The sequence below is a fragment of the Ursus arctos genome, unplaced genomic scaffold (genome assembly GCF_023065955.2).
Source record: "Ursus arctos isolate Adak ecotype North America unplaced genomic scaffold, UrsArc2.0 scaffold_14, whole genome shotgun sequence".
NCBI classification, from domain to species: Eukaryota; Metazoa; Chordata; class Mammalia; order Carnivora; family Ursidae; genus Ursus; species Ursus arctos.
In genome coordinates, this window is record NW_026622808.1 from 2,658,459 (window position 1) to 2,684,758 (window position 26,300).

Here is a 26,300-nt window from a genome sequence, read left to right on the forward strand (position 1 = left end):
CGTGGTTTTAGAGACCGCATAGGATGCCATTGTGTGGCTGTATGATAATTTATTTAACTAGGCTGCTTGTGCTCAACATTGAAGGTTTTTGCTATTGCAAACAGAAGGGAAGCAATGGACAGTTGTTAAGAACACAGACTCTAGAGTTAAATGGAAAGGGTACTGTGCAGAAAAAAGTGAATGTAGCAGGCCTGCTATCCTTAGAAAGGCTGCTTGCAAGGTTGACACTTGGCTGGCTTCTGGGAACTTGGACTTCAGAATGGTTTCCAGCACCCTGACTGATAGGCCAGGCTCACTGGGCTGAAAGTGTCAGTGCAAACACTGTGGCTTATGATGCTGAACACCTGCTTTCCTTCTGAAAGTCTGGAGTTTATTTCGTGCCTATGGGCCTGGACCCCAATAAAAACCTGGCCGCTGAGTCTCTGGTGAGCTTCTCTCTTCTACACCACCATACTTGTGTTGTCCCAACCTGTTGCTGGAGGAATTGAGGCTACTCCGTATGACTCCTTTATCTGGAAGCTTGCATCTGGCTGGTTTCCTTTTTGGCCTGTCCCATGGGTCCTTTCCCTTTTTTGTTTCCTCTCCCTGGAGTAAGCCCTAGCCATGAGCCCAACTACATGCTGAGTCCCGCCAGTCCTCCCAGCGAATCTCCAAACCTGGTGATGGTCTAGGGGACCCCTGACCCAGGTCCGAATCCTGACTCCGCCACTTCATAGCTAAGTAACCCTGGCCAAGTTATTTACCGTCTTGGTCATTTTCTAATCTTTAGTTTGGGTAAAAAAAATAGATTTATCTTGTTGGATTTTGGTAAGGAGTTGAGTAAGTTAAAATACATAAAGTCGTTGAAATAGTCCCTGGCATGGGATTATTTCTCAATAAACATTAAGAATCATTATCTTGGAAGCGAGATGTTTATATATATTTGCAATTATTTCTTTTGAATACATTCCTAGAACTCAAATTGCTGGGTTTAAGGATATGCACATTTTTTCTTTTTTGTGTTCTCTGATCATAAAAGTAAATTATGTTTATTGTTAAGGTATTAGAGGTACTTGCTATAGAAAAAGAAAGTCCTCTATAATTCTGTTTCTTCAGATATAGTTATTTGTAGTAATTTGTTGTATACATGTCTGAATGTATTTCCATATGCATGAATATGGACAACATCATATAGTATTTTTTAATAAAAATGGGCCCATGTATAAATTATTTTATTGTGTATGTCTGAACATCAGGGGATCTTTATATTCAATGACTATTTCTAAAAACCTTTTTTTTCCCTTCCTTAAATAAACATTTCAAAAATAGATGAAATAGAAAAATACAGAATTTGGGGCACCTGGCTGTCTCAGTCAGTAGAGCACATGACTCTCCATCTCAAGGTCATGAGTTCAAGCCCCACATTGGGCATGGAGACTACTAAAAAAAAAAGAAGCCAAAAAGAAAATACAGAAGTTATCAACTTAGTTATAACTTTACATTTGAAATCACACATATAAAATATAGGAATTTAGAGTTGTGCTGTTTCTTTTTTAAAGTAATTATTAGTTAATTACTTTAAAAAAAGCTTTTATTTACTTACTTGAGAGAATATGAACAGGGGGAGGGGCAGTGGGAGAGGGAGAAGCAGACTCCCCACAGAGCGGGGAGCCTAATGTGGGGCTCCATGCCAGGACCCTGAGATCATGACCTGAGCCGAAGTCAGACGCCCAACCAATAGAGCCACCCAGGTGCCCCAGCCTCCTTTAAAATGGTTTTATCAGGCAGCCTCTATCAGCATCTCAAACTCATTGATCAAGGTTGTGCCTTGTTTACCCAGTATTTAACATTGATTGGATCCTGTTGTTTAAAAATACATAGATTTTGGAGACATTTGGGGGAATTTTAATATGGGCTACATAGTATATGATATTTTGAAAATATTATTTTTCTTGGATGAGATAATGCTATTGAAGGAGAATGCCTTAGGAGATCATGGTGGAAGTGTTTACGGGTGAAGTGTCATGATGTCTGCAGTGTACTTTCAAATGACTCAATGTCAAAAGAAAAATGGAAGGGCAGAGAGATAAAAAGCAAGTGGTAGAATGTTTACAATTGGTAATTGTAGGTGATAAATATATGAGGGTGTTCACTGTAGTGTTCTACACTTTTCTATGATTTTGAAATTGTTTAAAATGAAAAGTGGAATGATAAAGAAAGGCTTTCTTCCCCCTCAATATTACAAAAATATTCATTCACATTTACTTCTAGGACTTTTATATTTTCATATTTTACAATTAAATTTATATTGAATTAGACTTTATTTCGGCATAAAGGGTGAGATATGGGTCTCACTTCTTTTGAAGTGCTACTTTGTACTAAATTCTTTTAAATCTGAGTTTTTTTCGCATTTCCATTCTGTGGTAGCCATACTATTTTTCTTATGTAGTTTTATGGCATTTTTTTTTAAACTCTAATAAGGTAAATCTCTTCTCTTTATTCTTCCTCTTATAAATTTTCTTATATTGTCCAATGTCTTTATTCATCCAGGTGAATCTTGTAATAAATACATTGAGTTCATGATTAATTTGCATTTTGTTAAAATCATAGATTAGGGACGCCTGGGTGGCTCAGGTGGTTAAGCGTCTGCCTTCGGCTCAGGTTTGATCCCAGGCTCCTGGGATCGAATCTCCCATCGGGCTCCCTGCTCACTGGGGAGCCTGCTTCTCCCTCTGCCCGCCTCTCACCCTGCTTGTGCACTCTCTCTGTCTCTCTCTCTCTCTGACAAATAAATAAATAAAATCTTTAAAAAACAATAAATAAAATCATAGATTAATTGGGACAGACTTGACTTTTATAAAATTTAGCCTTCTCATTTCAATAACATAGGATTTCTCTGGGTATCAAACAGTCCTCCAGAAGTTTAAGTAACCATCACAGAGCTATTTTGTTTGTTTGAGAAGTTAGCATTTTAGCTGATAGAGCAATTAAATATATTATTTACTTCACCTACTATACATTAGATATAAGGAATGCAAAAATTATTAAGACAGCGTCATTGCCACACAACGAGTTTATAATCATATAAAGGAGAATGGTTGAAATAATGTGGTTCTGTGGGAAAGACTATACAAGGTATACAGAATTTTCTTGAGGGAGAGAGTATTTAATTCTGGCTGGGATGGGAAGGCTCATTTGAAGTGATTGATGCCTGAGCAAGGATTAATTAATTAATTAATTATTACTGTTATTATTTTTATTTAAGAGAGAGAGTGCAGGAGCAGGGAGGAGAGGCAGAGGGAGAAGAAAAGAGAGAATCTTAAGCTGGCTCCACACTCAGCTCAGGGCCCCACGCGGGGCTCGATCCCACCATCCTCAGATCATGACCTGAGCTGAAATTAAGAGACCAACGCTCAACTGACTGAGCCACCCAGGTGCTCCTACCTGAGTAAGAATTTAAATCTTTTTAAAAAATATGATCTTATTTATTTGAGAGAGAGAGAGAGAGAGAGCACGAGTGGTGGGGAGCGGCAGAGGCAGAGGGAGAAATAGACTCCCCACAGAGCTTGGAGCCCGATACGGGGCTCCATTCCAGGACCCCGGGATCATGACCTGAGCCGAAGGCAGACGCTTAACCTACTGAGCCACCCAGACGCCTATCTGATCAAGAATTTAAAAGATGAATAGGTACTTGCCAGGAAGCCAGATTATAGAAGCCAGATTATAGGAAGCGTATCAAATCAGAGAGAATATAAAAGATATAAAAGCATAGAGGCCTGGGGCGCCTGGGTGGTTCAGTCAGTTAAGTGTCCGGCTCTTGATTTAGGCTCAGGTCATGATCTCATGGGTTGTGAGACTGAGCCCCTGGTCGGGCTCCATGCTCAGCGGGGTGTCTTCTGGAAGAGTCTCTCTCTCACTCTTCCTTTGCCCCTCCCCCCACTCGTGTGCTTGCTCTCTCTCTCTCTCTCTCTAAAATAAATAAATAAATCTTTTTACAAAAAGAGACAGAGCAAGAGCCGTAGAGTCCAGGAGGTATCTTGGGTTGGTGCCTTATTGAGCTGTCATAAAGAGACACAGGTTAATTGCTTAACATTTTATGGGATTAATAAAATGACTCATCAGTTTTCAAAACTCTGTGGATAAGGCTGTAACTGTTCTGTAAACTGAAGTTGTGTCACTGTTACAGGGTTCACAATTGCAGCCTTTGTCCATCATCTCATAAATATTTGAAGTCAACCATCTTTTCTGGGCTCATTCTTCACCTTTAAAAAAGGAGGTGGGAGGTGGGGAGGCCGAACTTGATTTCATATACATTTCTGCTCTAAAATTATGCTATGCAATTTATTTTCCTTAGTACGTTTGTTTCTGTGTGCTCAGTGTTGCGCTCGGTTGTGTAGGTTACGGAAATAGAACCATGGCTCCTCTTTTTGACAAATTAGTTTTGTTGGAGAAGCCAACTCATGGCACTGTCAAAAGGAAGTCATGTGTACGAGCTGATTGGTTTATGGTACAGCCTATAAATTCATTCATTCATTCCCTGTTCTCAGGCAGTTTGCAATCTAGTGGGGAGATAATGAAGCAGTCAACAAGTACGTATATAGCACACTAAATGGTGATATGCATCCCAGAGGTCAACAAAGCAGGGAAGTGTGTACATGGAGGGTCTGGCTTACTATTTAATGTGGTGTGACAGAGAAGCCCCTCTTAATGAAATGACATTGGACCAGAGACCTAGGAAGTGAAAGAGAATGAAACATGTGGTCTATGTAATGTAGGAATATGGGGCAAGAGCGTTCCAGGCAAAGGGAGCAGCAGGGGCAAAGGCCCTTGGATTGGGAGCATGACTGGCTCATTTGAGAAACAGTGAGGAGGCCACTGTAGCAGACAGCAGTGTGAGAGGGAGAAGGAGAGTCCACTGATGGAAGGAGGGGAAGATTATTCAGGGCGGTGGAGGCCAGTGCAAGGGCGTTGGCTCTTCCTCCCGGTGAGACAGAAAGCTATTGGAGCATTGAAAATGGAGGTGTGGTATGATTTGACCTAGGTTTTAGAAGCACCACTCTGCCATGTGAAGATTAGAACATAAGAGGCAAGGGCAGAAGACGGGAGACTGGGTAGGGGGCAGTTACAATTCATCCTCGTAGGATGGTCCGTGGCTTGGAGCAGGTGGTAGCTATGGAAGTGGTGAGAAGTGCTGAGACGTGGTGCCATTCATGATAAGTATTCTGGCATATTCCAGTTATGGAGATGGAGAAGACTATAAGAGACAGCTATGGAAGAAAATCAAGAATTTGGGTTTTTTTCTAGTTAAATCCGAGATGCTTATTAAGACACCTAAGTGGAGGTGTCAGGAAGGTAGTTGGTTAAATGAGTCTGGAATACAGAAGAAGGTATTGGTGCGGGCAGCCAAGTTAGAAAAGAGATGACCGCGGTGGATAAGAGACCACTGGGTTTCGGGGCACTCCAGGTGCGAGAGATCAAAGAGATGAGGAGAAACCAACAAATGGGATTGAGAAGGGAGACCAGAGAGGCGGGGTTCTGCTGTCTGAACTCCTCCTGTTTTGAGGAGTTGAATGATCAGCGGTGACTTAAGATGTTGATAGTTACGGTGAGAACTGAGAATGGGCCATAGCGTTCCAGTAATGCAGAAAGAACTAGCCATTCCACTCATGATTTTATTAGTCCTAAATATTTTCCACTGCCAAGATTTACTTATTTCTAAGTGTTTTCACGGTCAGATTAACTATGAAAGTCGTTTAGGGCAATTTCCATAAGTTAGTCATTTCTGATAGCAGCAAAAACAGTTACCACTAAGGACTGGTATGCATTTTTATTATTTGAGGTAGTATTCATCTTGGATAGCGGGCACGTCTTTATTAAAGTGTTATTCTTCTGCATGTCCTCCTCAAGAGTTGCTTGTGCGTCCATTCTTTCATTTACCCAGGAAATGTCTAAAGCGCCTGCACCATGCCAACCCTAGGTTTTTCCTGCCCTAACATGAGATCTGAAGTCTCACGCGCAGAATCTTGCCTTTCTCGTGGCCCTTGGCGTCAGCCTCCCCGCAGTGGGGTTTTTCCAGCCTACCCTGTCCAGCTGCAGTTCTCAGCGCCCGCCCCTAGAGGCCTGAAGTCGGTCAGCTGGTGCGGCCCTCCCACGCGTGGGAGGGAACCCTTCGGATGCTCTAGAGCGATATGCAGATGAGGTGGGAGGGCGCTATGCAGATTAGATGGGCGGGCCTAGCCGGGCCGGCCGCCTGGAGTAGAGGTGGGCGGGCCTGAGAGCAGGCGGTATGCAGATGAGGTGGGCGGGGCCCGCCCGCGCGGGCGAGGAGCGGCTCCGCCGGCGGCCGCCGGGAACTGGAAGGCGCCCGGCCCTTTCTTTGACTGGAGCGGACCCGCCGGACGCAGCTGCCTCTGCAGCCGGAGCCGGCGCGAGCCGCAGCACGGCGGACACCCTGTCCGAGGCCGGCCACCCGGCCGCTGCCGGAGTCAGCCGAGCATGGGCAACCACTCGGGGCGGCCCGAGGATCCCGAACCAGGTCTGTGCTGTCGGCGGGGGTCGCGCCGCGCCCCCTCCCCGGCCCGGCGCCCTTCCCCCACCCGCCTTTCGGGCCAGCGGCCGCTGCTCTACCCGCGGGCGCCCAGGGGGCGAGTGGAAAGGTGAAGTTCCCGGGATGTGATTCTTGCCTTTGGAATGCGCTAATGGGGTTGTGAAATTACCTGTGCCTGTTCCGCGACAAGGAAATGCCACTCACTATAAACACGTACCTGGAAGCCCTGGGTCCGCCCGGACGCAGCGAGTGGGGCGGGCGGGAGCCGGTCTCCGTGGCCCGGAGGACGCAGGCCAGGCCCGTGGAGAGAGGGGTCAGGGGGTGCGGGGCTCGGTGCGGATTTCCCGGGGGATCTGACTTGCCCCTCCTGTCTGCCGGCCAGACAGGGTCTCCAAGACCGTGCGTGGAGGCAGTTCTGGCAGACTTTCTGGGCATTTGCAACGAAAAGTGTGACTTAGCAGTCGTGTTCTGGTTCATTGTCCATTTTGCGGTGCATCATTTGCATATCACACACTTTCTGGAGTCCCGTGGAAGGTGGCAACCCGTCAGCAGATCTGTTACTCATCCTCAGACCAAGGGCTTGATTGTGACTGTTCCTTACCCAAAATAGTCCGTGCTTATTCTGGGATACCAGAAACTTCGCCGGCTTATCAAATTTTTATTTCCTCAGAAATTAAGCGAGCCTGGTGGAGAGTCAGCTGGGCTCTAGTTTTCATCTTCTGGTTCATCATCCTGGCCTCCGGCACAGATTTAGATGCTGATAACCACGGGGCTGTTTAAAAACAAAACCAGAACATTTCTGTTCTGTCACATGAAGGAAGTGGAATTTAATTTAGCTTCAAAAAATTGCATCTTGTCTGATTGGGGAGAGATGGTCGACTTAATGCTGGAATCCTGGAGTGGCAGGTGGCGAGTACGTATGTGTTCCTGTGACAGAGTCAGAACTCTTCAAAAATTTCTCAAGGGTGTAATTTTTTAATTGGGATTTGACTGAGGACATTGATGCTTTGAGAGGCGGAGTGACTTGTGCAAGTGACATCCCTGGAATTGGGAGCAGCGCTGTACATAGACCCTTGGTCTTCCAAGCCTCGGTCCCTTGCTCTTCACTCACCTCCCAGGGCCTCAGCTCCGGGTCTTGGCAGGGAGGCCAAGCAGCCTTAGGCCGTATCCTTGAGGCTAGGCAGAGGTGGGGTGCCTTGGACTGGTACAAGAACCAGGATGGAAAACTTTGCCACATGGGAACACTATGAAGAAAACATTCAGAGACAGGGTTACTGCGTAGATTACATAGGGGTAACTCTGCATTGCACAGCAGGTATCCGAACTTCTTTGGGCAGAACAACCAATATTTGCAAAATAATGCCTTCATTATAAACAGCGCTATGATAAACTATTAGGTAAAGGATATGTAACATTTTAAAAACACCTCATTAGTATACAACAGCCCAGGTATTGTAAAAACTCATTCCTTTTGTGTCAAAATTGTGAAGAGACTATCCCTCTCCTAGAGCTTTTAAGAGTTATATGGGTTCCAGTCTTCCTTCCTTCCTTCCTTCCTTCCTTCCTTCCTTCCTTCCTTCCTTCCTTCCTCTCTCTCTCTCTCTCTCTCTTTCTTTCTTTATTTCTTTCTTAGATCTTATTTATTTATTTGACAGAGAGAGACAGCCAGCGAGAGAGGGAACACAAGCAGGGGGAGTGGAAGAGGAAGAAGCAGGCTCCCAGCGGAGGAGCCCGATGTGGGGCTCGATCCCAGGCCTCCAGGATCACACCCTGAGCCAAAGGCAGCTTAACGACCAAGCCACCGAGGTTCCAATTGGGTTCCAATTTCTAAGTGGTGTTTTGTTTTTGTTTTTGTTTTTAAGATTTTATTTATTCATGGGTGCCTGGGTGACTCAGTCAGTTAAGCCTCTGCCTTTGGCTCAGGTCATGATCCCGGGGTCCTTGGATCGAGCCCCAAGTTGGGCTCCCTGGTCAGCGGGAAGTCTGCTTCTCTCTCTCTCTCAAATAAATGAATGAATAAAATCTTTTTAGAGAGGGAGAGAGAGAGGACAGAGAAAAAGCACGAGTGAGGGGAGGAGCAGAGGGAGAGGGATGAGCAGACACCCTGCTGAGTGGGTAGCCTGATGCGGGGCTTGATTCCATGACCATGAGATTAATACCTGAGCCCAAATCAAGAGCCGGACACTCAACCGACTGAGCCACCCAGGCATCCAAAGTGAGCATTCTAAGGGACAAGAGATGAAAAGGACACTTTTATGCCGGTGACTTATTTTGTAGCATTTTTCAAGAATGAATATAATTTCACAATGGGAACTCGATCTCATTTGCTACACGTAAAGACCACAATTGGAAAATCTGAGGGACTAGTGTTGCCTGAAAGTGTGAGTGTAATCTTAACTGGTTTCTTAATGCTGTAATGAAATGCTGTAGAATGCATCCCAAAAAAACCCCTCTGGAAATTAGAGTTTTGTTAAAGATGAATTATCTTCAGTCTGCTCTACCCTGAGGGCTAGGACGAGGTGGGGGCCTCCCACTGGCAGTTGTGGCGCATTGGACTAGAATCAGAACGAGGGCTTCAACGGGTTATTAGAGCAAGGGGCCCAGAGATGAGTGGTAGAGCTAAGGGGGAAATAGGAAGGCTGGACAAGGGGAGAGCAACACCCAAGTCTGATTTTTACACAGTTCTTGTATTGTGTCACTTTGGTCCTTTGAGATGCAGACCTTTAAAAGAATTAGGGGGGTGCCTGGCTGGCTCAGTCAGTGGAGTATGCGGCTGCTGATCTTGGGGCTGTGAGTTTGAGCCCCACGCTGGGTATAGAGATTACTAAAAAAATTATTATTAAACAGACTTAGGAATGAAAGAAGTTCATTAGAGACCTGACAAACACGAAAAGGAGTGGGAAGCCAGAAGTGGGCTGGGGAGAGTTTTAGACCACGATGCAGATCCGCCACGAATGAAAGGAAGCAGGGAGGCAGCAGGGCAGGGCAGGAAGAGTGTCGGAGAGCTGTGCCGATCTGGTGAGGTCTTGACTGACTGACTGGGGGAGCACTAGAGCAGACCGCCCATGAGAGTCCCTGATTGGGCAGAAATGGCCAGTCCCCCGTGCTCTTGCTGTGGTCAGTCACTGCCGGAAGTGGCCTGGGAAGAATATACCGTCAGCTCAAAAGCCAGATTGGGTTCTAGGATCCTGGAGGTGTGTCAGCTACCTGCAGTCCCTAGAACAGCAAGTTCTTTCTCGAATAGAGGTCCAGGTGGCACATCTCATGGCTCCTTCCACAGGACCTCAGCTGCTTGGGCAGGGAGGGTCTATTGAAAGGGCAAGTGAGGTAAAATCTCCATCTTAGACTTCCCCTCCCTTGGCTTAAAAGGGCTAGAATTCCCCTCATTTTTTCCAGGTGGAAGCACCTTGTCCTCTCTGGGGCACACCTAAAGCAGAAGACAGGCTCTCAACTGCTGCTTCTTTTCTGGCCCTGGAGTTGGCCATGGTGGCAGCAAGTTTCCTCTTTTGTGGTGTCTATGATCCTCTGAGTTGGGTCATTATGACTTATTGTGGTATTGCAGGATGGGCAGGAAAAATGGATCAGTAAAAGACATGAAAATTTGCATAAATGGGGGCAGCTAGAATGAGAACTTCCTACAAGTTCCCAGTTAACACTCCTTCAATTTCCAACCAGGTTGTCAGTACATGCATTGTAGAGAGGGCTGCTAGGTATAGTTGCACAGGTTGTGCACTGTTCAAAGGCATCTGGGTATAAAGGGATGAGGGGGCCCAGGTAGGGTCGTATCATTTCAGAGGAAGGGGTGCCATTTTTCAGTTTTGCCTTTTAATGGTCACACAGAGGTGCCCAATATGCTAAAGGAGGCCTTCGTCAGAGGTGAGTTTAGTAGGCTTTACCCAGTTTCACTACTACTAGCTGATATTTGCTTATTACTATTCATTTTAAATTTGTGTGTATGTGTTTATTTTTTAGTTTGTTATTTTTTTAAGTTTATTTATTTTTTTAGTAATGTCTACGCCCAGTGTGGGGCTTGAACTCACAACCCTGAGATCAAGAGTCACGTGCTCTTCCAGCTGAGCCAGCCAGACGGCCCTGCATGTATGCGTTTAAACAGTGAATACAAATGATATAAAACAAAAGTAAAAGCCTCTACTCATACCCACTCAGGTCCCACTTTATATTAGTTAGAGGTAACGCTAACTGGTTAAAGACAAATCCCCAAATAGCCACTTCAGACAGTACAGGTTGATTGCTCCCTCACATCACAGTCCGGTGTGAGTTGGGCGCAGTCTGGGCAGTGTACAGTTGTTAGAGACCAAAGCTGGTCAACATGCATCTTCAGCACTGAGTTGCTCTGGATCTGCCCGCACTCAGGAAGGGGACGAGCACACGGAGGATACTGCAGGAGATGTTAGGGGCCAGGCCTGGAAGTGGCGCACATCATTTCCACCCAGGTTCCACTGGCCCGTCTCAGTCACACGGCCCCGCCTGGATGCTCAGGAACCAGAAGATGTCTGTGTGGAGTGCCAGGCAGAGGACAGCACAGATATTGGTGAATACTGGCAATCTCTTTCCAGACATCATGTCCACTCTCAACCACATGTGTGTCAATATTAAGAAAAATTTGATCGGAAAAATCGAAAGACATGTAAACACCCATATATCCATCACCTCGATTGTACAGTTAACATTTTGCTACATTTGCTGTATATATCTATCCATCTTTTCATCCTTTCATTTGTTATCCCTCCTTATTTGGGGGCGTATTTCGAAGAAATGGTGGTTATCTCCATAATTCTACATTATACGCTCTACCTGAACCCTTTCCTGACTTCCTAGCTTTCAGGGCTATCTACTGACCCTCACTGTGAAAGGTGAGGCATTAGTGCATTTTTACTACTATAGTCCTCTGCCCCCTCCCCACTCCCCCATTCCTGCCAGTCATCCTTAAGTTTTCTGAAGCTCTTGTTAGTTGGTAAAATGCTAAAGGTAGAATATAGGTGGTGGGTATACAGTTTTTCACTGTAAAATTTTTTCAACTTTGCTGTGTGAAATTTTCATTTAAAAGATGTTTAGAATTCTAAGGAAATCTATTATTTACTACCTGTATTTTTTTCTTTTTCTTCTTCTTTGTCTTCTGTCCCCCCCCCCCCACCTGCATTTCTTGATTAACCAACTTTAAACAGTGTCCTTAGCTAGGTAAATGAGGATACAGCATCCCTAAATTTCTTCTGTCTTTTCCACATTATTCTCCATACCCTGACCTTGTCTGCCTCTTAGCCTTACGTGTGGCTAGAATGTTCTGTTCCATAATTAGTATTATTAAATCTTGTGTGCATTGTTCACAGATTGATTCTAAAAGTTGAAAACTAATTAGTATTTAACATATTAGGATCCCATATGTATTATTTACTGGAGAGCTAGGTAGTGCATTTAGGTTTATAGAGGAGGAAATGTAATCTTACATTGTTTAACTTGGATCTGCGGCAGACGATATTACTTTAAACGAAAAATAGGAGTAATTAGGTTGGAAAGGAGTTAGTACAAGTATTATAATTATTTAATTTTAAAATGATTTTAACATGTTTTTATCCTGTTATGGAGCTTCTCAATTTTACCTCCATTATTATAGAGAATTTACTTTCTTCTTGAAGATGAAAAGCACGGTGGTTAAGACTTTTGGGTTCTGGAGTCGGACTGTGCAAATCCCAGTTTTGTCACTTCCGTCTCTGAGACTTTGGGCAGATGATGTATGCTTTCTGAGCCTCAGTTTTTCCATCTAGAAAAGCGGTTAGAAATATAACCTCCCTCATGAGGTTGTTGTTAAAACAGGTGAAAGATTAGAACAGCCTCACACATAGAAAGTGTCCAGTAAGCGTGTTTAAGTTTGGACTTGGTTACCTTCTGGTCGTGTCTCACTCTTGGGTTAGCCCACTATTTCTCAGATCCTCCTCTGTTCTTGCATTCTTGTTGCTTTGGCTGGAGTATTTCCTGTGATCCTCTGTGTTGCCAAACTGTTATATATTCTGTCAATCTCTATTCACTTTTTTCTTCCAGTCTTCCTACTGACTTTTAAAATTCCATTAATTATATTTTCTATTTCCAGAATATTTTTTGTCATCTGTTTTATCTTATTCATAGCAGTTTGGGACTTGGAGGAGGGGAGTGGAGTTGGTTGGAAGGCTTGAGCAAATGAGTTAATGGCTTCTCTTGGCATTAGTTTTAGATTTCAAGGATTCATCAGAGTTTTTACAATATTCATTAAGAAGAGGTTTTCTCAGATGTATTTTGTACTATAGAAGAATTTCAGAGTAGAACTAATGTCCTGAGAGACACACTTTGGAAAACCGTTCTCTTTTAGGATTAAAAATGATGTATAAATGAAAGATCAGTGGTAATACATAGAGAAAAACCAGATAAGATTAAGTGTATCTGTTACTGTGATAAGTGTGAATGAGTTAAAATTTGCATTTAAAAAAAAGAGCCCCCTCCTATAGCTTAAGACAGAAAACAAAATATACACGCTGCAGAAAAGCATATTCTGGCAATACTTTGATTTTTAAAATTAAGTCAGCTAGTTGTGTGAATAATTAAGCTTTCAAGGTCAGCAGCTTGTTATTCTATGTATAAGTCTGGAAAAATTCAATAGTCACTATTTAAGGGGATCTTTGATTAATATTCAGTACCATTTACAAACTTGTTAATAAATTTAAAATATCTTAAATTGTGTGTATTAGTTTAATATATTTAGGTTCCTATTAGGTGTGACTGACAAGCCAGTCCAGTTTTGTAAAACGTTATAAATTTAATAATTACATTTATAAACATAGTGGTTCTTAAATCCTCTTGTATATTTCAGAGCACACATTCTCTCTGCCTGTGTGTTTATATGTAGCTGCACGCTTTCAAATTAAAATCACAAATTAATTACTCAATTACACCTTTTAGATTGGAATCATGAGGCTGATCTGAACTCTTAATGGGTCCAATTCTCCTAAAGTTAACATGGAATCCCAAAATGTAGGTATTTCTTAATATATAATACTGTTTACACACATATGTAATTACATAATTACTACTCATTTAAATCTTTTATTTTTTTTTAAATATTTTATTTGTTTGAGAGAGAAAGAGAGTGCATGAGTTGGGGGAGGGGCAGAGGGAAAAGAAAACTCCCCACTGAGCAGGGAGTCAGACGTGGGGCTTGATCCCAGGACCCCAGGATCATGACCTGAGCCAAAGGCAGATACTTAACTGACTGAGCCACCCAGGCGCCCCCGTTTAGTTCTTTTAAATACTTCTCTACTTAATTCTAAATCATTCTAGGATTAAAAGGTAGTTTACATAAGCATTTTGTTATAAATAATATAGGAATTTCATCCCATGTGATTCTGGGGGTTGCCTTCTCGGGTTGCTGAGATTTTTAAGCAACAGAGAGCTCAGGCAGGGACAAGGACAGGATTCTTACCCTGTTCTCCAGAGACCCACTAGAGCCCGTTTTGTTGTGATTGGAGCATATTTGCTCTGAGCATATACAAAGATGGTCTATGCATGATAAATTTTCTCAATCTTTATGTGAGGATATCTGTTATTTTGTCCTCACCCTTACGGATAGTTAGTATGCGTATAATATTTTAGGTTCAGGACCTTTGTAATCTCTCTGTAACAATGACTTCAAAACTTGAAAAAGGAAGTGGTCAGACTTAAGTTATGTTTTCCTTAATTCTTACAGCTCGTGATTGGGAGCCTAAGATCTCCATTCAAATGGCCACATCACTTGGTTAGAGTGGCACATACTTCCGTGGCACATCGCATAAATATTTCCCATCTTTTGACTTGATAGAACACTACCTGTTTTTCTTACACTTTCTGTCTCTTAAGGCAGTATCTTTCTTGATAGTGAGACAACGTGTGATTTAATTGTGGATCTCTCTCATGGCTTTGCCTGACTTAGGAGTCATTCTACTGAAACAATAGTATCAGTAAAAGACCGTCCCCCCCCCCCCCCCAGCGCGCACCCCATGGAGTACCTTAAATCAGACAGGACCCTCTACATTGAAAAAAGTACTTGATTCAAGAAGAAAGAGTAGCAGTTACAAAAATTCATCACAGTAACTAGCAAACCTTGGAAGTGATATAACAAAACTTACTAGAAATGCATTAAAAAAACTCACGAGTAAAAATGAGAGATTTCAACAATACATCTTACACAGTTTTTCTAAATTGTTCATGGTATGGTTAAAACATCGATCTGTTCTATAACAGAAAGAAAACCTCGTTACCATCTCTTAGGGTAAATTTTACTGGCCACTCTGAATCATAATGCAATAGAACTATAGATAATAAAAGTTGAAATTTTAAAAACTTAATCCATTTGGACAAGTTTGACCCAAATAAGAACTGAGAACTACAATTTATTAAAAAAAATGATTATGAAGTACTCTGTAAGGTTACAAATAAGCAAATTCATTCCTCTGAAATTCTTTGATGTCTGAAAAGAAACAATGAAAATAAATCAATTACTATACTCAGAAATTAGAAAATAAACAAGAAAAGAAATCTGGGGAAACAGGAGGGTGTTTTTCAAAAGGGAGAAATTAATGAAGCAGATGATAACTGTGTGTGTTTCACTCTTCTCTTACCTTCAGCACCTAGTACGTTGCCTGATACATGCTTGGCACGTAGGACATATTTGTTGAATGAATGAACAAAAAAACCCACACTAGAACTGAAAAATCTAAGAGTGTATTCTTTGTTAAAACAATGAAGTAGATGGAACTGTAGTTAGACTAATGAAGAAACAGAGAACGGAGATAATCCAAATTTGCAGTGTAAGAATGTATATAATCGCGGGGCGCCTGGGTGGCACAGCAGTTAAGCGTCTGCCTTCGGCTTAGGGCGTGATCCCGGCGTTATGGGATCGAGCCCCGCATCAGGCTCCTCCGCTATGAGCCTGCTTCTTCCTCTCCCACTCCCCCTGCTTGTGTTCCCTCTCTCGCTGGCTGTCTCTATCTCTGTCAAATAAATAAATAAAATCTTTAAAAAAAAAAAAAGAATGTATATAATCGAAGATGTGGAGATTTAAAAAATAGAATAAGATTACAACATTTTGATGAAATTGAAAATGAAACTACTAAAATGAAGAAATGAAACACTTAGAAAAGTAATCTTGGAAGACATCATGAAGTAACTTAAAAGAAAAGCTCCAAAAATAATCTCAAACCCAGATGGTTTTTAATAGGTTAAGTTTTTCAAATATGAGAAATATAATTTCCATGCTAAAGCTATCTAGTGCATTGTTTCCCAAAGATTACTGTATTGTGGAGGGTACAGGTAATGGTTTAAGGTATATACACATGACTATTTCTTATTTTAATAATTAATTTTAAATGTGTTAGAAAATTATATTTAGTACATCAAATCTATGTTGCTTAGGATGAGGTTAGGCAAAAAAAGGAGCCAATATTAAGTTTATGCAGAAAAATATTAAATCTATTATAATAGGACAAGTAAATGCAAATATAGCCAGAATTGTGAGGGTGATACTCAAATAATAGAAACTTGGAAAATATTCTGAAGTACATAAAAGATGGAAAGCATTCCAATTTATTTTCACGAAAGTAGTGCTAATACTATTCATGCTGTTCCTGATATCAAAGCCTTTCAAAGATAGAGCTCACGGAGAAGGCCAGAGTACATTCTTCCTGATGTTGATATACAAGTCCTAGCTGAAAGATAAGCCAAATTTAATCCAACCATATATTTAAAAAATATTATACCCCTGTAAAAAAAACTTGTTCATTCCAAGAATGCAGTAACACCATCCGATAAATTTATACCAACAGTAAATTGAAAGAGAAAAAAAATTTTCATCTTAGTTTATGTCAGTAATGCATTTAATACAATTTAACATCTACCTCAGAAACATTTAATAGCAATGAATGGATCCTTTCTTAAGATAATAAATAAAGTGGTCTGAAAGCCGCACGCACTGTGCTTAGCAGGAAACTGAAAACATTCCTATAAAGGTCAGGAAAATAACAGCGGTGCCCATACAGGGCATTGTTTCTAGATAGACTAGCCAAAGCAATATAATTTTAAAAAATAATAATAATATTTATTGAATATGAGACAAAATTAGCTTTATTTCTGGTACAATAATTTTCTTGCAAGAATAGCCAGGAAGGTCAACCGAAAAACTATAAAACTCATGAGAATTCAGTAAACAGCTTGGAAATGCACAAATACGTATAAGAAATATCATGTATCTATGAATATGCATGTACATACCATGTGTGTATACGTAGGGGTGGGTATGTGTGTAACAGGAGCTTGCTTTATGCTAGTCATAACCCGAAACAGTGGTTTGTTAGAAGGTCACATTCACAGCATGAACAAAGTGTATAAAATCTGGGGGAGAAATAAGGAATGTATGAGGCCTCCATGGTAAACTATAAACTCTGAGAGATTTAGACCCCAGGGATGACACAGATGTCCTCTGTTAAATGGGGGTATTATCCCTCATGTATTATGGGTGGTAAGATCAGAAATCATTGCTGAATTTTGTAAAATGCCTTTTGGCATTCATCTTGATGTTATGACTTTTCTTGTTGGACATAATGATGTCCTGGATTTGAAAATTTTCACCTTATAATGACATTTTAAATCCGGTTTTTCTTAATACCGCTTTTGGATTTTTTTTTTTTTAAACATGGAAGATGAATTAGCGTACTTTTTATTGGTTCCTTGTTGCCTTATATGTGAAAAAGAGTGTATGTGCAAGGTTAGCTCTGAAGCTTCTGATGACTTCAATATGCTATGATTTTATGTTTTTAGATTTTTTTTAAAAAAAAAGCTCTCATGGGGCGCCTGGGTAGTGCAGTCGTTAAAGCGTCTGCCTTCGGCTCAGGGCGTGATCCCGGCGTTACGGGATCGAGTCCCACATCGGGCTCCTCTGCTGGGAGCCTGCTTCTTCCTCTCTCACTCGCCTGCTGTGTTCCCTCTCTCTCTGGCTGTCTCTCTGTCACATAAATAAAATAAATAAAATCTTTAAAAAAAAAAAAAAAAGCTCTACGCCCAACGTGGGGCTCACCATGACCCCGAGATAAGGAGTCGCACGCTCTACCCACTGAGTCAGCCAGGCATCCCTATGATTTTAAACTTTTAAACTTTCTGAGAGAGCTATTTTGTGAGTGGAGGAGACTGGGGTTTTCTCTGTTGAGCATGTCGCCCAAATGTGCCTTAGGTATGACATTCCTAGCCTGTAGAATTCTCTCTTCCATTCTTAAAAATTTTTTTTTAAAGATTTTATTTATTTATTTGACGGAGAGAGAGACAGCCAGCGAGAGAGGGAACACAAGCAGGGGGAGTGGGAGAGGAAGAAGCAGGCTCCCAGCAGAGGAGCCTGATGTGGGGCTCGATCCCAGAACGCCGGGATCACGCCCTGAGCCGAAGGCAGATGCTTAACGACTGCGCCACCCAGGCGCCCCCCATTCTTAAAATTTTTGAGAGAGACAGAAGCCATTGCCCCAGTTTGCCCGCCAACTTCCCACTCTGCCTTCGAGGCCCTCTGGTGTCCCCCCTTCGCGTGGACATCGCGTGACAGCTTGATCTTCTCCAGCCGAGTGAGAAGTACCTGACAACACTCTCTTGTCTTACTCCACTCCACGGCCCCGACGCTCCGCAGAGGCCCTAGCAAAAAAGCACGGTTTCAGTGAATCGACGGCAGCCATCCCTTGTATTTCCTGGACCTTTTTTAATTCTCGGGAGAAGGTAGTCTTTATATTTTAAAATTGATGTGGTGGGCCAAATATTTAAAACCGAGATTAAAAAAAAAAATTACTTCATGTTATGAACTTCAGAAAAGCTTGCTTCACAGAAAGAGATTTTCCACATTCCACACCGCTACAAAGATAACCCAGATATCCTGGGCCTGCCACTCCCGGGGGGCCTGGCACAGGGCTCCACCCCCATCCCAGAGGCCCAACAGGCCCCCAGCACCATTGTTCTCTGCGTGTTCACAAGCCCCGCCTATTCATAAATACTCTCTTACCAATATCCTTCTGCCCCATTCCTTGTTTTTAACCCCTGCTCTGGAAAAATTCGTCTTCTTCCCCTTCCCTTCTTTATCCTCCCCTCATTTCCAGCTACGTGTTCCAAATTGAACTAATTATGGGTAGGTGTTAAGATTAGGGGTTACGATAAACCTGGGAAGGTAAGGTCATAAATTTTGACCCGAAACTATATGCGATGAAGAACCAGTGCCAACAACCTCCCAAGCCCTTGAAAATCCCCTTTGTTTTATCTGCCAAAGAATTCATTTTCTCCCTCTAATTGGTCCTGGTTTTCTCTCTACCAGCAGCCAAATTAAAAAAAAAAAAAAAATCTTGGAAGGTTAAATTATCAGCAGTCTAACCTTCTGATTTATTAACACATAAACAAAGAGTCTATTCATAGTGGTCATAGAACTATTATGAAAATGATCTGTTTATAGGTACGCTTTGGTCTCGTCTCCTTCCTTCAGTGTGACTCCATTCCAGTTACCTGCAGTTATGTGCCGGACCAAAGACGTGGTGAAACAGTTTCTTTTTGCAGGTTAGCAAAGTGTGTATGTGGAGGGGGTGGGGCTTTGTGTGTGTGTCCACGTGCCCCTCACAGCTTCCCTGACATCCTAACCTGTGGCGTTCTGCTTTTGTGCTTTATGCCTTGGTAGGGATTTTCAATCAGTAATTGTCAGTGATTAAGAAAAAAGAAAGAATGAGTGGTCCCTGGGTGGCTCAGTCGGTTAAGCGTCTGCCTTCGGCTCAGGTCATGATCCCGGGGTCCTGGGATCAAGCCCCACATCGGGCTCCTTGCTCAGCGGGGAGTCTGCTTCTCCCTCTCCCTGGCTCATGCTCGCTTGCTCGCTCTCTCTCTCCCGAATAAATAAATAAAATCTTTAAAAAAAAAAGGAAGAAGAAAGAATGAAAATGAACAGACTACAGTAATTGGAGCAATGATGACATTTTAATGGAAACTGTACATTAAAATGCCCTCGTCTTTATAATAAATTCTGGTATCCAGAGCCTTGTGCTAACCATTCTAGATACAAGATAGTCCTTAAAGTATTCCAGACCTCTCCTTTGTGTCTGCTAGTCTACTAATTTCCCATTCCTCGGGCCATCACAGTCAATGTCACTTCTGTTACCAGCCTTGACTCTGGGGGTGCCTCGGGGGCTTCTTGATGGCTGTGGCTGGCCTGCGCCATGGCCATATGCTTGTCACCACTGTGCACTTCCCTCACTCATCATCTGCTGCCTCTCATCTGTTCCCGTGCGCCTGGAAACCAGTAACAAACGCAGCCAGAACTGGGTCTAAACCAGAAGTGCTTCTCCTAATAATAAAAAGGTGTGAACTTTAGGGCACAGACATTTTTAGCTTCTCCGGAGACCTCTTCCTGTTCCTGGTTAATGACAGCATCTCGGGTGGCTGAGTATCTCCAGCTGTGCGGCAGGGTCTTAGATCAGGCGTGTGTACTTGTGCGGTCACGTGCCGTTCCCCTGCCTTAGCCCTCCCCTAAGACCCACAGGCCTCCCGTGAACCATACCACGCTCCTTCTCCTTGCCCTTTGCCGGAGATGCTCCTCTCACCGAACTGGTCAACTGACTCCTCTGTAGGTTGACCATAAGTCCCGTTTGTCCAGGAGAGTCCCAGTGAACACCTGTGGTGGGTCCGTTTACACCTGCTATTTTTATTCTCAAAATGCCATTTGCAAGATAAATTATACCGTCATCCTACTTCTCAGCCTTTCAAGCCGCCTCAGCCCAGATGTCACCTCCTTAGGTAGATCCTTCCCCCCCCCCCCCCCATAGGCTTCCCTTCTCCTCTGGCGCGGATGATATCCTTTGTTTGCCGTGGCTGCTAAATGGCCCCCAGAGCTTTGTTGGGCTGGGGACTTGGTTGGACCTAGCCAGGGTTTATGATAAGTTGATAAATGTAGGCTTCTTTGCTTCAGGACCCATGCAGGGCCAGGATGGGAGGAAGTGAGCGAGGGGAGGCACTGTGTGTCGAGAGGGACATGCAGGGGAGGATGAGGTGCAGGGGAGAGTGAGGTGCAGGGGAAGGTGAGGTGCAGGGGAAGGCGTGATGAAGTGAGGAGAAAGGAAGGACAGAATGTGGGAGCGTGCTGTGGACCGGGATTTATGGGAAGGTTTACTAATGTGATTGTGTGCCCTGGAGAAATTTTAATCTCCTCCACCCCTCAAGGCTGTAAGAGTCAGATTTGAGTGTTTGAGAAATGAGACAGTGTGCGATTAGCCTTGAAGGGACTGATACCGCCAGAGGCTTCTGGTGATTATAAATGGATTACATGAAATAAACAAACTCCATTTATTGTAGGTGGCGGGTTGGAGTATTAGACAGAACCGTGGATTCTGAGACAGACGGTCAGGCTCAGCTCTCCTTTTTCGACCTTGATGGGTTTTCATGTCAGTAAAAGGGCTTGAGCTCCATCTGCGATGTCCTTTCCACCCTTTAAAAGTGTATGATTTCGTCATACACTTTGGCCAGACTAGAAAGCATGTTGAAATCCTACAGAGTCCTTTTTTTTTTTCCTTCCCAATTGCAGGCCAGAAAGGAAAACTTCCAAATAAGGATGCGTAAGATACTCAGCTAAACAAAAGGAAACAATAGCTAAAATGCAAGTCTAGCCTTTGCCCTGGCATGAAAAGAATGCAGGCTGCTAACTGTCCTAAAGGTTTCTGTTTTATTTCATATTAGGTGAAATGGTCAGCTTTGACCACTAGTCCCAAAAAAGTTTCTCTTCGGACTGTTAAGATATTTGCATAATATTGAGATGATTGTATAATCCTCGGGAGCCCTGTGGTCACTTTTAGGTATAAAAATGCCATGCTTAATTGTATACTTACCAGAAGCTGTGCTTGAGAGCTAAATTTAGCAAAATTAACATAGGCTCACCAATGATTTCGGTAGACACTCAATATAACACCCCTACCGAATAAATGCTATCACAAACATGGCTGGGTCACCTCCCAGTGGCTTAGCCATCTATCACAGAGGAATGTTTCAGTAATTACAGTGGTTTGATTCATCAGATAGTAAGCAGACTGCCATTCAAACTGTAATTGTCAGGATCATACCCAAGGATGAGAAACGTCTGACAGAGAGGTGAATGAGCAAAGCTGAGTGCCAAGTGTACGCCGAGTATGTCTTGGTAAAAAGTATAGCCCAGAGGACACACATGGGCCAACCTCATTTGTCTTATGCAATGTCTCAAAGTTTTTTGAGTAAGAATATTTTCACGGGGCCTGAGCTCCCCACGTGGCACATTTCCTACTGCTGACTTTGGTTCTTTGCTTTGCTTTTCACAGACATGGACTTACCTGTCCAGCTCTGGAGGCAGGAGCGTCTTTGACCTTGAATTAAAAACAAACAAACACAAACTGCTAATTAAAACGAAATAAGACTAAGTTAAAATAAAGATTATTTTAAGATATGTGAAAAAAATTAAATCCATTATACTACACACATATAGTGAGGTTGTAAACGATAGACCTGGTTGCTTCCCAGGAAATCAGCCTTGAGACAGAGATTTGTGTGTCGAGAGTTTGTGGGGGGTGCCTGCAGAAACAGTCCCTGGGAGGGGGCAAAGGAAATGGCCAAGCAGAGAGAGAAGTTGAAATGTGATAAAATCGTAACCGCTTTCTCAGTCTCAAGGAGCTCGAGCTACGATGGTCCTCCAAGGTCATCCCAAATTGAGACCAGGTGGTCAGACCTTGGTACTGATAACCCCCCCTCCTCCCAAATCCGCCTTGGGAAGGCTTCAGGGGAGAATCTGTTTCCTTGCTTTTTCTAGCCCTCTTTCATTTTCTTTTGTGAATTCTGCCCTGATGGGCACATTCTGATACCCTGAAAGGGAAAAAGAAAATTCACCCACTGTTTTCTTCCTTAAAAAGCTCACTTTCAGGGAATTGGCTCCGTGGCTGACCACAGGTCCTGCCTGCACACGGACAGGCCTGACTCACTCCTGTCCACTCCTGGCTGCCGCCCTCACCAGGCCGTTTCCCCATGACCTCTGGCCAGCACCTCGGAGGCACCTGCTTTTGCCTCTGGCTGGGTGGGAGGCCAGGTCACTGCTTGCCCTGCAGAGTGGAGGGTGAGAGAGGCCTTATGATAGAATAAAAAAAATGTACATCAGGCCCAGAGCTCCTAAAACCCTTGGAATTTTTGAGTGGTGGGGCGACAGGGAGCATCTTTTGTTATTCATAATAAGCCCCTTTCAACCACACTAGAGTTTATGCTAATTGAGGTGACTCTTGGAGGTTGGGGCTGGTTGCCGGAGGAACCAACCACGTGGTTAGAGGGCTGGAACTCTCAGCCCTACCCCGGGACCACGGGGAGTGGAGGGGGGTTTGGAGATTGCGTCTAACCACCAATGGCCAGTGGTGTAATCAGTCGTGCCTACATAATGGCACCACAATAAAAATTCTAAACGGTGGGATCTGGAGAGCTTCCAGGCTGCGGAACACGTCAAGGATATGGGAGGGTAGCACCCCCAAAGAGGGCATGGAAGCCCCATGCTCACCCCACACCTTCCATCTCTTCTATCGGGCTGTTCCTGAGTTGTCTGTCTCCTTTGTAGTAAACTGGTCATCTAGTAAGTAAACTGGGGCCTGAGTTCTCTGAGCCGTTATGGCAAATGATCAAACCTTAGGTGGGGCTGTGGAAACCCCCCGTTTTTAATGGGTTGGTCACAAGTACAGGTGACAGCCTGGGACTTGGGACTGGCACCCGAAGTGGGGACAGTCTTGTGGGACTAAGTCCTTAACCTGTGGGGTCTGTGCTAACTGTAGGTGGTTAGTGTCAGAATTGAATTAGAGGACAACACTCGGGGTCCAGAGAGTTTGGAGAAGCCCTCGGTGCAGGGAAAACCTGCACGTTTGCTGTCAGATGTCATCGTGAGTGCTGTGGGGACACGGTTCGTTCTTCTGGGCCTCTTGGAGGCCTTGAGCCTCCCCTGCCCTCTTCTGCTCCTTTTGCCAGGGGAGCCCTGGCCAGCTGTTAGTGAAGTGCTCCTTCCAGGGTGACGTTTCCCGTGTGACCCCTTCCGCCTGGACTCGAGAAGAGAGCAGGATTGAGCCCCCAACGGGATTCGTTGTGGCTGGGCTCCTGCCTCTGACCCCATCAGCAGGCCGGCAGAATGCCTCACCTCCAGCCCCCGGTCCGAGAACACCTGCTCTGAGCTGGCCTGGGCTCCTTGAATTCAGACGGCGGGCCTCGCTTCGTTAATGTCGCCTGGCACTTGGTGGTTCCCTTGAAGTTTCTCAGCATTTTTCTTTACCTCAGCTTCATCTTCTCCCATTGTTTTCTTCGTGCCATCTGGCTTCCCTATTACAGCGGATCTTTACGATTTTCCTTCCTGCCTCTTAGTTTCCCAAAGAATTATACTCACCTCTGTACCCCTTTCTGAGAGTTCCGAGTGGATCCCCTTCGTTGGTCTTCTAATTCATTGAGTGGGTTTTCTGCGGGTCAGTGCTACTGATCATCAGTAGTTTGCGCGTGAAAGCCGTCTGTCCCGGTGCCAGGTTTCCTTTCAAATCTGACTGAGCGTGGGTAGGAGACCTCGTAAAGGTGTGTTTACCACGCCGGCCTTGCTCCGTGATCTGGGGACCGTGCCTGATTTGCTCCTGGGGTGCTGCTGCCCGCCTTTGGTCACCCACCTCTCTCCCACCCAGCATTCCTGGCCCCAGAGAACACCACTGGGCTCTTCACGGGTCCTGGAGCTCCTCTCTCCATGGCCGGCTCCGGGCCTCTGCAGGACGGGGGTGGGAGGGTGGGGTGCAGGAAGGGTCCGCGCCAGAGCAGCATTCCCATAGCCTTTAAACCTCTCCTTCTGCCTCCTGTCGGGACGTGAATCCAGATGCGAATTAGTGCAGAAAACAGAACCACACAAAACGTGGCACATTGGACAGAGAATATTCCTTTAATACATTCCCCTGATTTAAACTAAGTTTAGTCCCCTTGGCTTATGTTCAGGTGCAAATTCCTGCAAATCCCTCAGTGTGTCAGCTTTTTCTTTTTAATATTTAACAGCATGGGCCCTGGAGCCAGAATGCCTGCATTCTTACCTGGCTTCCCGATTTACTAGCTGTGGGATGGCCGGGGAGTGTTAGTCTCTTAATCCCTTGCTTTGTTCCCCTCCCGTAAAATGGGAATAATAGCATTTCCTTAAAGAAGGTCTCAGAACAGTAGAACATTCTTAGAACAATGCCTGGAAGGTAATGAGTTTTCAAAAAATGTTAATAAATATGAACCCAAAATTTAACAATAAATAATGTCTCAATAGATGGGACCCCCTCCTCTTTTTCTTCCTCCTCCTGCCTCTCATTGCACCACTTCTTTTCGGTCATTTTCCGTGAGGTAGACAATGTTTCATTTATCACCAAATGTTGACTGAGTGCTTCCTTCCCCACCTCCTGGGCCCACTATCCTATCCCCCTCCCTGCGCCTGCCCCAAGGTACTTCTGGGATATTCAGGGATTGTATTAGTTTCCTCTTGCCGCTGTAACAAGTTACCACAAATTTACTGGCTTAAACCAACACAAATTTATTTTCTTCGAGTTCCAGAGGTTAGAGGTGTAGAAGGAAGGTTTTGGCAAGACTGTTCCTTCTGGAGACTTTAGGGCAAATTTATTTCCTTGCCTTTCCCAACTTCAAGGCCACCTGCAACCTTCCGCCGTCTTCACAGTTCATTGCTACAGCCTCTGGTTCCATCCTCATGTCTCCCTTTCTTGCCTTTGACCTGCCTGCCTCCCTCTAAAAACACCCTTGTGATTACAGTGAGCCCACCAGATAATCCAAGATAATCTCCTCAAGTCAAGAGCCTTAACATAATCATACTTGCAGTGTCCCTTAGCCATGTAAGGTATTCACGAGTTCCGGGGATTAGGATGTGGACATCTTTGGTGACGTCTGTCGGTCCACCACAGGGAGGAAGCTATGTAATAGACCTTACTATATAGCACACTCATCTCACAGTGGTGCCCTAAGCAAAGACGTGTGGAACTCAGACCAGGAAGCAGTATTTCTTCGGGGACACTGGGAAAGGTTTCACAGAAGAGGGACATTCGAACCCAGTCTTAAAGATTGAAGAAGCCTTTGCTAGAGGGTCGGGGGAGGACTTTCAGGCAGAGGAAATAGCAATCGCCAAGAAGTGGAGTTGTGAAAGAATCCTGGGTTCTGAGGACTAGTTAGATCTTTGATATTGCCAGAACATTAAGGAGGAGTGGTAGGCAAAGAAATGTGTAGGGTGACACCAGAGTGTGCTCTGATTACGGGTCTGGAACGTATCCCGTGAAGAGAGGGCGACCAGGGGAGCTGTTCTGGTTGTTTGTTTGTTTTTAAAATATGAATATTTTACCTGATTTTGTAAGCAATACGTCTCACTTTATAGAAAATGAAGAAACTGGGGCGCCTGGGTGGCACAGCGGTTAAGCGTCTGCCTTCGGCTCAGGGTGTGATCCCTGCGTTGTGGGATCGAGCCCCACATCAGGCTCCTCCACTATGGGCCTGCTTCTTCCTCTCCCACTCCCCCTGCTTGTGCTCCCTCTCTCGCTGGCTGTCTCTGTCTCTGTCGAATAAATAAATAAGGTCTTTAAAAAAAAAAAAAAGAAAGAAAATGAAGAAACTAAAGAAATGTATCCAGAAAATAAAAATCATTCACAATCCTGCCACTCAGAGGTAATGACTCTTGACATTTCTGTGCGGTGTAGTTATT

General features: G+C 44.0%; 1 protein-coding gene across 7 annotated transcripts in view; it reads left to right on the forward strand.

Moving 5' to 3' along the window:
- SPECC1 (sperm antigen with calponin homology and coiled-coil domains 1) overlaps window positions 1–26,300 on the forward strand; it is a 264,043-nt gene that overhangs the window by 118,118 nt on the left and 119,625 nt on the right. Inside the window, exon 1 of one of the 7 annotated variants that reach the window (XM_048226459.2) lies at window positions 6,295–6,514. The exons of 5 other annotated variants lie outside the window; for them this stretch is intronic. In XM_048226459.2, the coding sequence (XP_048082416.1) occupies window positions 6,475–6,514 (40 nt within the window). In that variant the 5' untranslated portion in view covers window positions 6,295–6,474. Of the gene's footprint in view, window positions 1–6,294; window positions 6,515–26,300 lie in introns of those variants that run through there. One more of the 7 variants, XM_057311282.1, reaches the window with a different exon arrangement.